Source organism: Pteronotus mesoamericanus, unplaced genomic scaffold, assembly GCF_021234165.1.
Source record: "Pteronotus mesoamericanus isolate MK-2021 breed Mesoamerican mustached bat unplaced genomic scaffold, CSHL_Meso_final contig_246, whole genome shotgun sequence".
In the NCBI taxonomy this organism is placed as follows: Eukaryota; Metazoa; Chordata; class Mammalia; order Chiroptera; family Mormoopidae; genus Pteronotus; species Pteronotus mesoamericanus.
In genome coordinates this window covers 8,421,857-8,437,763 of record NW_026555104.1, presented here as the reverse complement: position 1 = coordinate 8,437,763, position 15,907 = coordinate 8,421,857, and the positions used below count along the sequence as shown (strand labels likewise).

Below are 15,907 nucleotides of genomic sequence, written 5' to 3'. Positions count from 1 at the left end.
TACATCCTGCCTGATGCCTCTTGCAAGATGCAGAAAGATGTATTTCAGCAGGTGATTTGATTTTCTTCAACACATTCCTTAGTATAACAATGATCATTTCCCCATAAACTTGTGAAGTAATAAAAATGTCAGACCTGAGAATTGAGCTCATTAAATAAAAATGACTGTCTTGGTGAGAAGTTGCTTTATTATTATTATTACAAATATAATCATGGATAAACTGAAACCATTTCTTGACACATGACAAACATACATTTCCTATGTGCATACGGGACACAGATACATAAATGTATTCCACATTGAATAAATCCTTTTTGAAACTAAAAAGTAATACATTAGCTTATTAAGATTTGAATACAGTACAGGTTTCTGGTCATGAGCTCTCTGAATTTCTTCTCATGAACAATAAGACATTTAATTCCATGACACCATTTTCCTTGTCTACAGTAGTGACGTACAGTTTGTCACAGACTTTTAAAATAAGACTGTATTGTATACAACTGTGTAATGTAGAGTGCCTACATCACAAAATATATATAAAAGTACACATAAAGAATTTATAATTATACCTTGACTATATTAATGAAGCCGGTAATACATTTGCTTTTAAATGCCATTTACAACATGGATTCTTGAATGACATGTGAATTTGAAAATGAAAAATATGTTTCCAAACTCAAAATGTTGATGTCCTAATGTTGTTGATTTAAAAAATTAATTTCCAAGAGGGCAACCAGTACATTAGAAAAAGTTGGATTCAAGGGAAGTGCCATAAAATTGCTTACTTCCGTAGTTATTCTGAATTTAATGCTACTTGGATTTTTTTTCCAGCACTGCCTACAATCCGAGTTATTAAAGTTTAAAACCATAGGAAAGCCTTTATGAAGACCCTGAATTGTATTTCTCATTAAAGGAAAAAAAAATGGCTTGGTGAGCCAGGCCCCCGACCTCTGGAGAAGACAAAGCAGGCCACTGTCAGTCATTATGAAAGTTAAAACTCAGCACTTAATGTGAATCTATGAGTTTAGGAGAGGATTTTTATGAACTCCTATTCCTCCACACATCCCGAGGGCAGTGAGAACATGAGACTTCTGATCCTCTAAACAAAAATCATTATCAAATGGATTTAGTAAAGGCCAGGCAGCACAAAAGGCAGTCCTGTGAGTAGCTACAACTGTCTTCCGTGGGAACTATAAATGCCTCTAGCTGAGGGCACTTTGACTGATTCAGAGCAACACAATACGAGGCTTGTAAACAAAGTACAAAACACTAAAAGCAATGAGTAACTCTGATACAAAGAACGATCGTGTTATTATTTACTTATAAAATGAATATGCTTCATTTTTTCTTTTTTAACACTCTTTAAAAACTCCGCCATTCTCATATAAAAGAAAATACAGGCTCTCAGCTAACACCTGTGAGCAAATGAAGAGAAGGAAAGTGACAGGGGCCGCCTCTCCAGTAGCTTTCCATCAGTTTCATCTTAAAGCTAGCACGTCTATTTTCAAAGCTCATTTATTTTCTTTACACACTCACGGTTGATTTGCATATCAACTTAAAAAGCTGGCTTCATCATCCATGTCATTATCAAGCAGACAAAAATCTACCAAGCACCCACAGGATGCACAGATCTGTCTTTGAAATGGTGTGATGGTGCAAAACTGCCCTAAGACTAGGAGTACATTTTGACAAAGACATATTATGACTTTTCTGAGAGCAAAGGTTGCTAAATGCTGCAGCAAACTCCTGAGAGAAGCCACAAAATCACCTCTGTAGTTTTTTAAGCAACAGCTCCCTGAAGTATTCAGAATTCATGGGACCAGCAATGTACTATAATTCTACAGCTCTTAACACACATCTATTTAGGACTCAAGACTTTCCTCAGAGTTTCATGTCTAATTAAGTTAAATTTTAAAAATACAAAGATGAAAAAATCTAGAATGCATTTCAAATCATCTTCAATAACAATCCCATGCAGCTTATAACCACTGCAATGCCAAACACCAGTGCTGGAATCTACAACCTCACAGCACAGTTATCTCAGAACACACATCAGGAATTTTGGGTGGGAGCTTCGTTCATAAATTCTTCGAGGACAGCCACCACATTTTTGGCTTCGGGCATTTCTTCATGTTCCACTTTAACAATCTTCAAAAGGATATCTCCACTACCACAGTTCTTTAGGAACATGTAACATTTAAACAAAGCGTAATGATTCATTTCTGCCTGTCGGATAAATCTCTTCAAGTTATTTGTGTCTTGTATGGCCTAGAAAAAGATTACCCCATTAAATATGTGTTTAGTGAGAGGATAATGAAGCCTGAAAAGTATTTCCTATCCAGCTCAAGACTCAACATATGTTGCTGTTTGTTTTTTATTTTAAATATTTCCTCACTTTTATCACTGATTGCTACACCCTTGGTAGAACAAAATCTCTTATATAAAGTAAAAATATTTTAAAAATCTCCTAAATAAGGTGACAACACTCCTCCTCACTAGAATTTTGAACTCTTAGGCACTAAATCACTTTTTTTGTGTGCTTTCCAACTAGGATATGTCACAAATTATAAGGTGGATATCCCTGAGATGGCAACAAGCATTCAACCCAATTAACTGGAAATGCAACGATATGTATGCAGAAGCCACTGAAAAACATAAAGTAAATGCCTTCTGAGGATTCTAGTTTTGAGAAAGTCCTATTTATATAGACAACACAGCTACAAAGCAGATTTGTAACTCTGTCACTGATACTAATTGAAATTCAGACAAAAATTATACATGGCACTTGGCATGCAGACAATTAATTACCTTTAGTTTAAAGTTCTCCAGTACTTGTCGAAAAAGAAAAGGGTTACCTCCTTCAGCACCATTCAAAAAAGCCTGCATCCAATCCTCACAAAATCGGTTGCTTCCTGTAAAATATTTTAGAAAAATTAAATAAAAATGGAATCCTATATAGCACAGACATCTATTTTTTTTTTTAATTTTAAATTGAGGTATAATTGACATTAGTTTCAAGTGTACAACATAATGATTTAATGTCTGTATACATTGTGATATACAAATACACACTTACAATGAATTATTTAAGACTTGTATGACAGTCTAAGAAAGCAGTATTCTCACCACCTGGGTAAAAAATACCAAAATGGTTGAAGTCCCCATGTGCTGCTTCCCAATTGCCTTCCTTCTCTTTTCCCATCAAAAAGGATTATCATTCCCATGTATTTCTTTAAACTCTTGCCACATACTTTTTTTTTTTTTATCTCTAAGCCCTATATAATATTGCTTTGCATATGTCAAAACGTTATGTACTTTTCTTTAATGGCTGTTTCACTAGTATGTTGGTGAGCTACATGGAGACATGTAGATCTAGTTCATACATTTTCACTGGTATATAGTATTGCACTGCATGACTATAGCAGTTTATGAGAATATTTTCCTGTTGATGGAAGCATTTAAGTTGCTCCCAATTCTTTGCTATTTCAAACAAGGCCTTTATAAACATTTTTGTATTTTCTCCTTATATAAATTTACAAGAGTTCTTCTATATCCTTGGGAGTAGAGTTGCTAGGCATGGCGTGATTTTTCACGTTTCTAGAACTGCTATTGTTTGTGGTGAGTCTAGAGCCAGAAGGGTAAGTCCATACCATTTGTTCGGAGTACAAACACAGAGAGATTCACAAGAGCCACACGAGGGCTGCTTCAGAGGCTGGGACTCACCTGCATTGGAGAACTGCGGCTGGGAGCCACTGCAGTCTATGACCACAGACTTATGCTGCTCCTCTGTCATGGCCATGCACAGCGACGTCATCGTGCCTTCGTGAATAAGGCCTTGAAGACTGGCCACACTCAGAAACCTGTCACACACATAGTCATTTTCCACAAATAATTTTGCAGGATGGGAGGGAGAAAGCAAATTCATCCTGCACCAGGGGGTTTTAAAGACATAAATACCAGGCTTACTGCATAAAAGTTTCTTTCCAGAGCTATTCTTTACCTGTTAATGTCCCTCTTTGTTTTTTCATCTGATTCTTTAACCTCAACAGGAGTATAACTCAGAGCCTAGGGAGAGAAAAATAAAGGCTAATTGATACATATGTTCCAGTTTTCCTGACTGAGCAGCTCCTGTGACTAATCATTCCCTTGCCCCAAGCGCCGCGGCACCCGGGGGGCCCTGCCCAGGAGCTCTCCAGAGCCTTGTTCAGCTGCTGCTCACAGACAGTCTGAAACTGGCTTCCCCCCTTCGTCTCATGGGACCATCCAGTCTCAGCTGCATCTACCCACCACAGATTTTAATGAAAAACATGGCCATCTACTGAAAACTCCCCCCGTGTCTGGGTATTTTAGCAACTTTTTATTTTGACCTGGACATTTTTATGTAGTTAAAACACTTTCAGGCTTTGTTTTCCTTCTCAAATTATTTGGGAAATTATACCTCTCCCAGATCATTTCAAAAAGTAATTATTTTAAAATATTTTATTAGGTAGACTCTCTATTTGCAATTCTACCTTACTAATGTAGCTTTCTAGATCTGAGTAGAGTGCTTCCAAGCATAATTTGAATAAATACTTGTAGGGAAAAATGTTAAAGAATATGAATAGGTCTTTAAATAAATCGAATTCTGCTCAAGTGGTTCTCAGGCAAGGAACTGCTTTTTCTTTGGGCCACACTTACAGCATGGAGCAAAAATGTAAGCTTCTCCTGAAAGAGCAGAACCACCCTCTGGATTGGGCACACAACATCCTCAAACCAGCTGCTCAGGTAGGACTTCGTGTGGTTCTCCAGGCCCTTCTCCTAATCAAGAGAGGATGGCATTGCTTTAAGACAAGCCTTCACCTTAGTGGACTTAACAGTTTCTTCATGATACTCTTGACAGTGAAAATAACTGGGGACAGATACCTCCTTTTTGTAAGCAAATCACCCCAACTCAAAAAATAAAACCAGGAATTACGCTATAAAACTCACTCAGAAGTGCACTGTAGAAAAGGAAAGACTGCAGAGGGCTGTGCTTTCTTCACTGGGAGGAGCTGTGCACCACATGCCCATCTCCTCGCAGTGCCCTGTGTGCTTAGTGGACACACTCCCAGTAATTCTCTCCCCCCAGCATCTGAAACCTCTATGCATTAGCTTACGAAGTGCTAGTTGAATGACTGAAGGCACGTACAGTTCATTCACACTCAAAATGTGAATGGGGAAGGATACAAGTTAACTCATCAAAGCACCCAAGCCCACTCCAGCTGTCGGCCCTGCTGCCATGAGCACATCTGGCTTCTGAGGCTGTGCCGCTCCCTGGGGACTTAGTGGAACAGCTCCAGTCTGGGAGAACAGCTCCCCCTTTACTCATTTCCCTGGCTCACTCCTGGGCTGTCCTTTCCTGCAGGGTCTTAGAAGTGCGTAAGTGAAAAGAGTCATTAATGGCTAATAAGTTTATAAGAGTTACGACTGAAAACTGCTATAAGGCATAGTTTTAAAAAGGTAGAGATAAATAAATGGATATGGGTATAGCTAATTCATAAAAGATCAATGAATGAAAAATGGAATATTTCTAAAAATCTTTGATGTGGAGCTCCAGGACAGTCATATGATCATATAGCACATCTCAGGTACCAGAGGCTTCGTGGACCGTTAGTTCTGACCATAACGTAAAGCTTATGTGCCTAGAAATCAGGAGAAGAACACCCTCTTCCTCACTGGGCATGTTACCATACAACACCTAATCTGATGGATTCAATTTTTCATAGAAACAAAACATCAAAAGCAGTCTTGTGAAACTTAGGGCACTTATAGTTCTATGTTCCCTGCTTCCCTTAACAAGTACCTTTCAACTAGCTCTCAAAGGAGCACATTTTCAGAATTTAGGTGTTATTGTGTCTACTTGTGTGATTTGACAAGTATAGCAGTTATAGTATGTTAATCATCTTAGTCTCAAAATACTATTGAATCAATCACCTTACCTCACAGCTCATGTTGTTTTTTAGCCCTTGAATGTACTTGTCCAATTCAAGCCTGAAAGTATGTTCTTAAGGAAGTAATAAAGGATGAGTTAAGACAGTGTTTCTTCCCTCAATAGGAAATATAAAATCTTGCAAATAACACAAACTGTAATTAAAACAAGCCTAGACAAGCTGGTTGTATGAAGGTATGAAATTCAAGTAAATACATAAGGGGTAAGAATGCTTCTTGGAGTTTGGGAGTAATAACCCTCCACTTGCCTCCCCATGATTTCCTTCCTGATCTCCTCAAAGACCAAAGAAAGGATATAGCTCAAGTCCTTTTTCAGACCCTCCTAAAAAACAGACCACGTACTCTGAAGGGTTATGGTCAGGGTCCACTGCTGCTGTTTCAGGAAGCAGTTTTTCCTGTTGGAAAAGGCAGTAGTAACAACCAACCCGGTAACCCGGAATTCTGGAAAAGAAAGAAAAAGGTACATCGTGTTAGCCTGGTAACTCACGCATCTGACTTTGTGAGGCTCTCCAAACCCCCGTCCTACTGATCTGGCAATGCTGCTATACTGCTGACTAGGTCAGAACTTTCCAGACTTCTCCATGGTTTACTTGTAAGAGCAGAGGAAAATGAACGTATACCGTGATGGGCTTCAGCTAAATTTCTTTAAACTCACCTGTTTTATGTGGAAAATTCATGCAAATTTCACTCTTGGTCATAGTACATTCCCATCTACATAAATATAAGCATGTTCCCTTCCCCCAAACTTCACGAATCACGGAAGCACCAGGCAGCTGTGACAGGTTTGTCCTGTGGCCTTATCTTTGACCCGTGGCCTCGTATTCATGAGGGGACCTGATGCCAGCATCATGGTCTGAAGGGAACTACAATCAAGGGGTGGAATACGGATGGAAAGGCGGATGGAATTCAACTGAGCGCGCCTGTATTTAAGCCTGAATTCCATGGATATGACCCAGCCTTGAGACATGAACTTCTCTGAGTTTATTTCCTCATCTGAAAATGTAAGCGAACCTGCTCTATCACCCCTTTGGAGAGAAAGGGGTCTCAAACTTTGTGAAAGCACTTTGTAACTGTAAGGTATACAACTTTAGTTGTGGTAACTAGTTCTTTTCTTTGAAGTACAAGACCAAATAAGCACCTTAGGAGGCAAAGTCTCTGCACTGAATGAATTCCATTCCACAAATGTTTATGTGTAAGGCCCGGTGCCCAGGGAGGCAGAGAACAAGGATGAATTTCCTAGGTCTAGTGAGAGCTGATCTTTTGAAGTTTCTCATCACTTCTCATATTTAGCTCAGAAATAAAAACTCAGGACACAGCACATTTTACACTTACCTCAGCTCCACAGATGCAACATTACCCAGTCCTTCAAAGACTGCTCCCTTAGAAAGACGCTTAGCAATGAAACTGCGCAACTCTGGCTCCACTTCCGATGGTAGATTAGTATCAGCCAAGGAGAGGCTTAAAAAATGAAAGACACACAGTACTTACCAGTGGACTCCTGCATTTATACTCCAAAAGTCAGCCAGGTTATTACTAAAAGCCAGAGTCCCTTTAAGGACTTGCAAAAACTTTCCATCTAACTCCTGTTGGTGAGGCTTCTAGGAATGTATGTCACTAAGTATGAGATATCTCATCAAACAGGTTAAAATTATACTATCTTTCTGGCCCATTCTGTCTACTATTATGACTGTTGGGAGCCCCAATCCACTGGCCTTACCAATTTTTCATAGTCCCTCAAGTTTCCTATTTCAGTTCTCTCCTCCTTACTCCTGACTCTGAAGTCAGTCATAATCAGATTCCTGCACACATTCTCTCTCATTCTCTCTTTTATTTTTTAAGAGGGGAAGGGAGGGAGAAAGGGAAACATTGGTGAGAGAGAGAAACTTGATTGGCTGTCTCCTGTACGCACCCAGACCAGGGAGGGGACCCACAACCTAGGCATATGCCCCAACTGGGAATTGAATCCATGCCCTTTCGGCTTGTGGGAAGATGCCCCACTAACTGAGCCACACCAGGCCAGGGCCCTGCACACATTCTCATCCAACCCCTTACTTCCCCCTCACCGTACTTGCTTAGCAAAACTTCAGCCCTTGTTAGTCCAGCTCTCTACCTACTCTGCCCATGCATCTATGCTGCGAATATGATTGGACAAAAACATTCACAGTGTCTGGTCTCATTTTAAATTAAAGATCACTAGCCTCAAGTGGGCTCAGCTATAATTACATTTCCTGGTTCACTCACTCTTCTACTCTCCTAGGTCACTATTTTATGCCTCCTTTTTTTTCCTCAATCCTCCATCTACTTCTTACTCATGAATAAACACTCTAGCTTAGCAATTGTTTTTGAACTAAAAGAAAAATTTTAGTTTGGTTTATATTAGAATATAGTCTATCACTTGAATAGGGAAGAAAAGGTCTTCTATCACCAAACTTCCCAATAGAGAATATGAACCCAATACTTTTCAAGGCCTTTTGTTTAATGTTACGGATAATTTCAAACATATACAAAGTAGAGCGAACAGTATAATGAACTTGGATATACCCACCACCCTGTTTTAACAATTGTCAGTTTATGACCAATCTTGTTTCATCAGTACCCCATGCTTATCTGTACCCTTCCACCTTCCAGATTTATTTTGAAGCAAGTCCCTAGCATCACATAATTTCAGCCTTACATTTATCACTAAGTATCTCTACTTTGCATCAAGTGTTAAGGCTCGGTCATTCATTCCCTTAATAAACATGTATTAAATGTCTACCGTGTGTCAGATGCCACTCAGAGAACTAGGCAGGGTGACATCAATGAACAAAAAAAGACAGTAATGCCCACTGTCCTGAAGTTTATATTTTAGTGTGCAGCAGAGGAACTATGAAAGGGTATTTTAATGGTTTAAAAAAAAGGATTTAAAATTTCTTGGTACCCGCATGATACTGAATATTTATTTAATGGATTTCCAATTAAGAAACTTAGAATAATTGTCTCTGGCTAATCACCCTGGGCACTATCAGTATTTGGATCTATCTCGGCCTTGAATACGGTAATGAGGAAATCAAGATGAGGTTCCTAGGAAATAGTGGACTTGCTGGTTTGACTCGGGGAAAGCTGAGTGGAAAGAGGATATCCATGGACATCTGCAGGCCAAAGCAGCACCAAAACTAAAAGCCCTGGCGTGAGTTATGGTCAAGCCGTTTTTACCTGAAATCATCACCAGAGGGAGTTTCTGCATTTGTGCCACTTGGGCTTCCATCATCACTGTCCCCTCGCTGCTGTGCCAATCTACACGCCACAAAAGCAATAAAACTATCAGTTATGGGCTCTAACTCAGACGGAATACAAGGGATCCCCAGCCAACAGGGTAGGGACTAACAATCAACTAAAATGCTGCAAGGGATAAGTTCCTATCCTCAAGACACGCAAACCCATACAACAGAGCTAACAGAGTCCTTTCTCTGTTCAGCTACATAAGGGATGCAGGGAAGGAAATTAAATATCCAGAAGAGTCAAGGGCATTTCCTCTAAAAAAGCAGACTGGGCCAAGAGAGCGCCAGGAAAGTCGGCGGGGCGGACGGAAAAGAGGCAGCAAGGGTCGGATGAGTTGGGAGGGGGGGAGGGGAGGAAGTGGGGAGTTCAAGACAGGAAGAACGGGGGATGGAAACGGACATTATTGAACACGCAAGGCACTGCGCTAAACAAAGGACACGGTGATAAAAAGGGAACGAGGAAATGACAGGACCCGCTGGAGCTCGCGAGCACCAGGCCCAAGTCCCGGGTGGGGGCCCGGAAGAACGGCGCGAGGCGAGGAGGGCGCTCGGGCCTAAAACCCGCGCCTGGGAGAAAAGATGGCGTTCGAGCGCGCCAGGGCGCCGGGCCAGGGGTGCGTGGCGGGGCCGGGGCGGGGCCACAAGGACCGCCGGGCGCTGCACCTGCTTCCGCGGTAGCTGTAGAGACAGTAGTGACTGGTAGGCGGTGGCTCGACTCTTCGCTCCTCAGCGGAGCCACCTTCTTCGCTGCTCTCCAGCTCCTTTTCATCCCCATCCAGCGATTCCTGCAAAGAGGGGAGCATCGCGGCGGCCTCCGGGAGGCCCTGTGTCCCCTGCAAACCGCTCCCCCGCTGCCGTACAGTCCTCCCTGGACGTGTTCGTCCGGCCCCCGACCCTTGTGCACCTGCGTTCCGCTAGTTCGCTTGGGTTCTCAGGCGAGGAAGCCGGCCTGTAAAGGCGTTTCTCCCCGCAGGGGCTAGCGGACGTACAAAATTACCTTTACGGAACTACGTCTACCAGTTCTGGTTTGACTCCTTTTTCTCCTCTCTCTACGTCTGGGAGACTTTTAGCTAAGGACGTGGAAAAGATAAAGCTGCTCTCCTACCTCCTCTCAGGCGCGCAGAGCCACATCCACCACCAGTTTGATTAAAGATTTAAAAATTAAAAACGACGCCCCTCCCTTTAAAATAAAAGGTGAAAACACGGAAAAATTGTTTTAAATGCTTGAAGAAGGCCTTTCTAAATATAACGGAACACTTAGAAGCCATACAGGAAAAGAGTAATAAACCTAACTATGTAAAAACTAAACATTTGTGTGTGGCCCAAAGTCAAAAGCACAACTAACTAGGAAAAATATTTGCAACCTATATCATAGATGAAGGGCTGTCATTTAACAACAACAACAAAAGTGGACAATGGGTAGCTCACAGAAGAAAAAAGAATACAGAAAGTGCTCAACTTTAAATAAAATTATGGTATATTGTACTACTTTTTACCTAGCAGATTAGAAAAGATTTAAAAATTTGATACTACTCTGTTGGGGTATGTAAGGAAGCAATCATTCTCATAAACAGTTGATAGTAGTAAAATTAATATACATGATTTGGAAAGAAATTTGAAAATATCAATATTTTAAATTTTTTTTAAATTAAATTTAATGTATTTATTGCTCCCAGAGAGAGAGAGAAGGGAGGAGGGAGAAAGAGAGAAACACCTATTGGTTGCCTCCTGTATGTGCCCCCCATCACCACATACACACAAAACCCAATCAGGACCGAACCTAGGTGTGTACGCTGACTGGGAATCAAGCCTGTTACCTTTGGTTCACCAGACAACACTCCAACCAACCAAGCCACACTAGCCAGACTACTAATATTTTAAATGCACATGCCCTTTGACTATCAATGCAACACTAGGATATCATCAAATAGTTACAGTCACTTAAGTATGAAAATATGTGAGTCCATATATTCCTTGCAGCAAGGTTTGTAATGTTAAAAAACTAGACACAATCTGAATGCTGTTCAATAGGGGAACAATTAAATAAGTTATGGTACATGTGATTGTAGGCAGAATAATGACCACTGAAAGATGTTTACATTCTAATCTCTGGAACCTGAGAATGAGTTAGTTCATGTAGCAAAAGGAATTTTGCAGGCATGATTAAATTAAAGATCTTGAAATGGGCAGATTATCTTGGATCATCCCAATGTGCCCAATGTAACCAGAAGAGGCTTTATAAGAAGGAGACAGGAGACCAGAGAGGAAAAAGCAATTTTGATACCTAAAGCAGAGATTGGCATGATTTGGCATCACAAGGCAAGGAATTAATGCATCCTCTAGAAGCAAGAAAAGGCAACAAAAGTCTCTCTGATCCTTCAGAAGAAACACATCCCTGCCTACCCATTCAAACTTCTGACCTCCATAACCATAGTGTAGTAACTTTGTGTTGTTTTAAGCCACTAACTTTGTGGTAATTTGTTACAGCAGCATTAGGAAACGGATACACATGTGTATCAGAAGACTATACAGCTATTAAAAATGAATTAGAATATGTGCACATATAGAAACACAATCCAGTATTTAAGTTTTTTGTCCTAAAGGAGCTGGCAACACAAATGAAGAGACAAGGCATGCACATGAGGAAGGGCAGAATGTGATAATTTCCAAGAAAGCAATGTGGACAGCAATCTTAGGAATCTTATTACTGGCCTCAATCTTGACTGTCTGTGAACATAATCTGAGGACATTAGGCTTTGCAAGTTTGTCTATTAACTGCCAACAGCAATAATAATATCTATAGCATTTATAATTTAACAACTGCTACCTCCTTAGCAGTAACCATGGGTCAGGATATTTACCTATTTTATTTCATTTATCCTTGGACCAACTCTATAACATAGGGGTTAATCCTCATTTTATAGAGGAGCAAACCAAGGCTCAGTCAATATAGTGATCAAACTGTGTCTATCGGACTTGCAAATCCATACTCTTAACTGTTATTTCATACCGTACTCACTTGCTTGGGTCTTAGGAACAACCCTGAGAATAAGGCCCTAATAGTGTGGTGTACAGGGGTCTGTACCCTAGCCTCCATTTCCCCCTCTGACTTTCTTTCCCATCACCGTCCCCCTTGCTCACTCTGGCCTGGCCACATTCCTTGGTGTTTCTCAATATCTCCAATCTTTTTTTTCCCAGTTGAACAGTCTTTTACTTTGCTCTTCTCTCCACCTGGAATGCCCACAGGTATTTCCATGTTTTCTTCCTTCACATCATTCAGCTCTCTGCACAAATGTCACCTCCTCAGAGGGATTTTCTCTGACTGTCCTATGCAAAACATATCGTACACATGCCTATCCCATCAGTCTATAGCCTATTTTCATCCCAGTTATCACACCTGACATTATGTATTTGTTTACTGCCTGTTTCCCCCTCCCCCAGAATGTCAGCTTGTTCACTGCTGTATTGTCTATTAGCTTATGGCCTATAGTGCTCAAGAACTGTTTGCTGAATTAAAGAGTTTGCAACCCCTCAACATCATTTTCTTGCATGTTTCACTTTACACCATATTAAAGATATTAAAGTACACCTCCATTCCACATTAACTTTATGTAGAAAAATAATGGCGAACATTTGTTGAGCATATGCTGTGTGTGAGGACTCTTCAGTCCTTTACAAATACTCATTTCATTCTCACAATCCCATGAGGTAGGTGCTATTATGTTTTTTTAATTTTTAAAAACATGCTTATTGGCTTTAGAGAGAAGAAGGGAGAGAAAGAGAGAAACATCATTGTGAGAGAGAAACATCTACTGATTGCATCCCATACTGGGGAACCAACAACCTAGGTAGGTGCTCTGACTGGGAATTGTACCCCCAACCTTTTGGTGTACAGAATGATGCTCCAACCAACTGAGTCACACCAGCCAGGGTAGTAGATGTTATTATTATCCCACTTTACAGATGAGTAAGCTTAGGCCAGTTCCTTTTGTTTGTGGTAAAACAGCTAGTAAATGGCAAAGGGACATTGAAATGCAAACACTCCGGCTCTATACTTCTTAATACCACAAAATTGTGTTGGGGGTGAGTTGTTGACCTAAAATTATGTGTTGTAGCCATTTAATTGAACAGTCATTAATTTCAGCGTTGCTTTGTCTTCACTTATTTAGATATTTAATTTCTTACAACAGTATTTTGATTTTGAACTTCTTTTGTTAAATCTATTCCTGTTTTATTCTTTTTGATGCTATTGTAAATGGAAATGTTTTCTTAGTTTTGTTTTCAGATTGTTTGCTGCTAGTACATAGAATTACATTATTATTTTTGTGTGTGTGTGTATTTTGATCTTGTATTGTGAACCTCGTTGAACTCTTACTAGTTCTAGGTTTTCTTTAATGGATCCCTGTGGATTTTCTAAACTCTGGCTGCTGTAACAAGGTACCACAGACTGAGTGCTTTAAGCAACAAAATTTATTGCCTCACAATTCTAGAGACTAGAAGTACAAAATCAAGGTGTCAGCAGAGTTTGTTCCTTGAGAAGTGATCTTCCTTCTATGTTTCTTTACATTGTCTTCCTTTTATGCGTTATCTCTGTGTTCAAATTTCCACTTTTTATAAAGACATCAGTCATATTGGAACAGGATTCACCTTAATGACCTCACGTTAGCTTGATTACCTTTGTAAAGGCTCTATCTCCAAATAAGGTCATATTATGAGGTACTGGGGATTAGTACTTGAAGTTAATTTTTCTTTGTGTGTGTAGGGGGGAGAGACACAATGACTCAATTCTACCCATAACAAGATCATGTCATCTGTGAATAGATACAGTTTTACTTCTTCCTTTCCAATCTGAATTCCTTTTATTTTTCTTGCCTAATCACCCTGGCTAGACTACCAATACAATAAATAGAAGGGATTAGAATGGACCTCCTTATATTGTTCCATCACCTTTCTTAATTTTTGTTTTTGGTAGAACACTGGGAACTATCTAAAATTATCTTTAAAAACTTTTTAAAGAGATTTTATTTATTTATTTTTAGAGAGAGGGGAAGGGAACAAGAAGGAGAGGAAGAGAAACTTCAATGTGTGAAAAAAACATTCATCGGCTGTCTCTCACAGACACCCCAACAGGGGCGACTGGCCCAGAACATGTGCTCTAACCAGGAATTAAACTGGTGACCTTTCATTTTGCAGGACAAGCCTCAACCAACTGAACCACGTTGGTCAGAGCTATCTAAAATTATCTTGCTTGCTTGTTGACTTTAGGAAGGAAAAATAAATGACTTCCTGCTTCACTATCCTGCTTCAGATCAGTTTCTTCTCTCACCTGGATTACTGTCACATTCTCTACGACTGGACTCTCTCTTAGCCTCCACCAATCCACTGTTTACACTGTGGCCAAAGCGGTTTTTCTAAAACATAAATCTGATGCAGCTTCATACTTACTAACTTTGTGACCTTGAATAAACTACTTCAACTTTCTTTCTTTTATGATTTTATTTATTTACTTTTTAGAGAGAGGGGAACGGAAGGAGAAAGAGGGGGAGAGAAACATCATGTGGGAGGGAAACATCTATCAGTTGCCTCCTGCATGCCCCAAGCTGGGGACCTGGTCCTCAACCCAGGCATGTGCCCTGACTGGGAATCGAACTGCTGACCTTTCAGTTTGCAGGCCTGCACTCAATCCACCAAGCCACCAAGCCACCAAGCCACACCAGCCAGGGCACTACTTCAACTTTCTTAACCCTCTTTTCATCTATTATTAACACGGTGATAATAATGGGACCTACATCACAGGCTTGTTGAGACAAGTCATGTAAAATTTACTACAATGCCTGGCACACAGCGTTTCATCAGTGTCTGCTATTACTTTTTCATTTTTAATAGTAACATAAAATTTACATTAATAGCTATTTCTATGTGCTATGCTCTATTCTAAATGCAGCAGAGGAAGTTTATATGGCTTGCTCAAAGTCATGCAGGTAGGCAGTGGCACTGGTGAAAAATGAACCCAGGCACTATCTCATAAACTTGCATTATTCGCTAATTGTTCTCTTAAGGTGGAAGCTGTGGCTGATCTAAGAGATACAAACTCTTAAATATTGTTATCTATATTTGGTGCATAGGCATTTGTACGTAGCTAATGTTAAGCCATAACGGCCAAGCTGGTCATGACCTTGAACCTATGCACTGGATATATGCAACAAAAGAAAAGAGTTTGTTTGTATCTCTCAGGTGCAGACCTCTGCAGGGTGAAAACTCCTGTTGTTTCAGAAAGACTTCGGCACGAAGCCCAACTCTTCAGTCTGCTTCTGGGGTCTCTAGAAGTTGCCCTTGCCAGCAAGCCTCCCTAGGATTACCTCTTGCCACCAGCCCCCTTACTGTGAGCTCCAGCCCTACAACTAGTTTTTCCAAGCGCTCAGCCTCAAAGACTTGCACTTTTTGCTCCGTTAGTGAGATACTCTGTTCTCCACCTCGCGTTTTTCCACTGACCCTTCAGGAAACCTTTCTTGACACCTAATGACAGCCAAATGTAAGGGCTTTTCTTCTGCGGTGTCTCAGAACCTTATATTTTCTTCACCTGCGCGTTTACCACGCTGCGTTACTTCGTCATCTGTCACGAATCTGTGACTGCGATTTCTTTGACTTATTATTTAAGTAAGCAAATGTTCATTCAACAC

General features: G+C 40.4%; 1 protein-coding gene across 1 annotated transcript; it reads right to left on the bottom strand.

The window, feature by feature from the left end:
- Positions 1 to 177: 177 nt before the first annotated feature.
- CUNH17orf75 (chromosome unknown C17orf75 homolog) lies at positions 178 to 10,085 on the bottom strand. The gene is made up of 10 exons (XM_054573146.1): positions 9,891 to 10,085; positions 9,163 to 9,243; positions 7,300 to 7,425; positions 6,265 to 6,408; positions 5,958 to 6,015; positions 4,678 to 4,797; positions 4,001 to 4,065; positions 3,724 to 3,860; positions 2,809 to 2,912; positions 178 to 2,268 (listed from the first exon to the last, which is right to left on the bottom strand). The coding sequence occupies exons 1-10, from the start codon at positions 10,028 to 10,030 to the stop codon at positions 2,053 to 2,055; spliced, it is 1,191 nt and encodes a 396-aa protein (XP_054429121.1). The 5' UTR covers positions 10,031 to 10,085; the 3' UTR covers positions 178 to 2,052.
- Positions 10,086 to 15,907: the final 5,822 nt, after the last annotated feature.

What these genes read in the sequence shown, in the direction of transcription:
- CUNH17orf75 (XM_054573146.1), bottom strand. Translation starts at nt 10,030, where the DNA reads ATGCTCCCCTCTTTGCAGGAATCGCTGGATGGGGATGAAAAGGAGCTG. An exon ending in TACAGCTACCGCGGAAGCAG is followed by an intron (nt 9,244 to 9,890) that starts GTGCAGCGCCCG and finishes TGTGGCGTGTAG; the next exon opens with ATTGGCACAGCAGCGAGGGG. An exon ending in CCCTCTGGTGATGATTTCAG is followed by an intron (nt 7,426 to 9,162) that starts GTAAAAACGGCT and finishes TCATTTTTTAAG; the next exon opens with CCTCTCCTTGGCTGATACTA.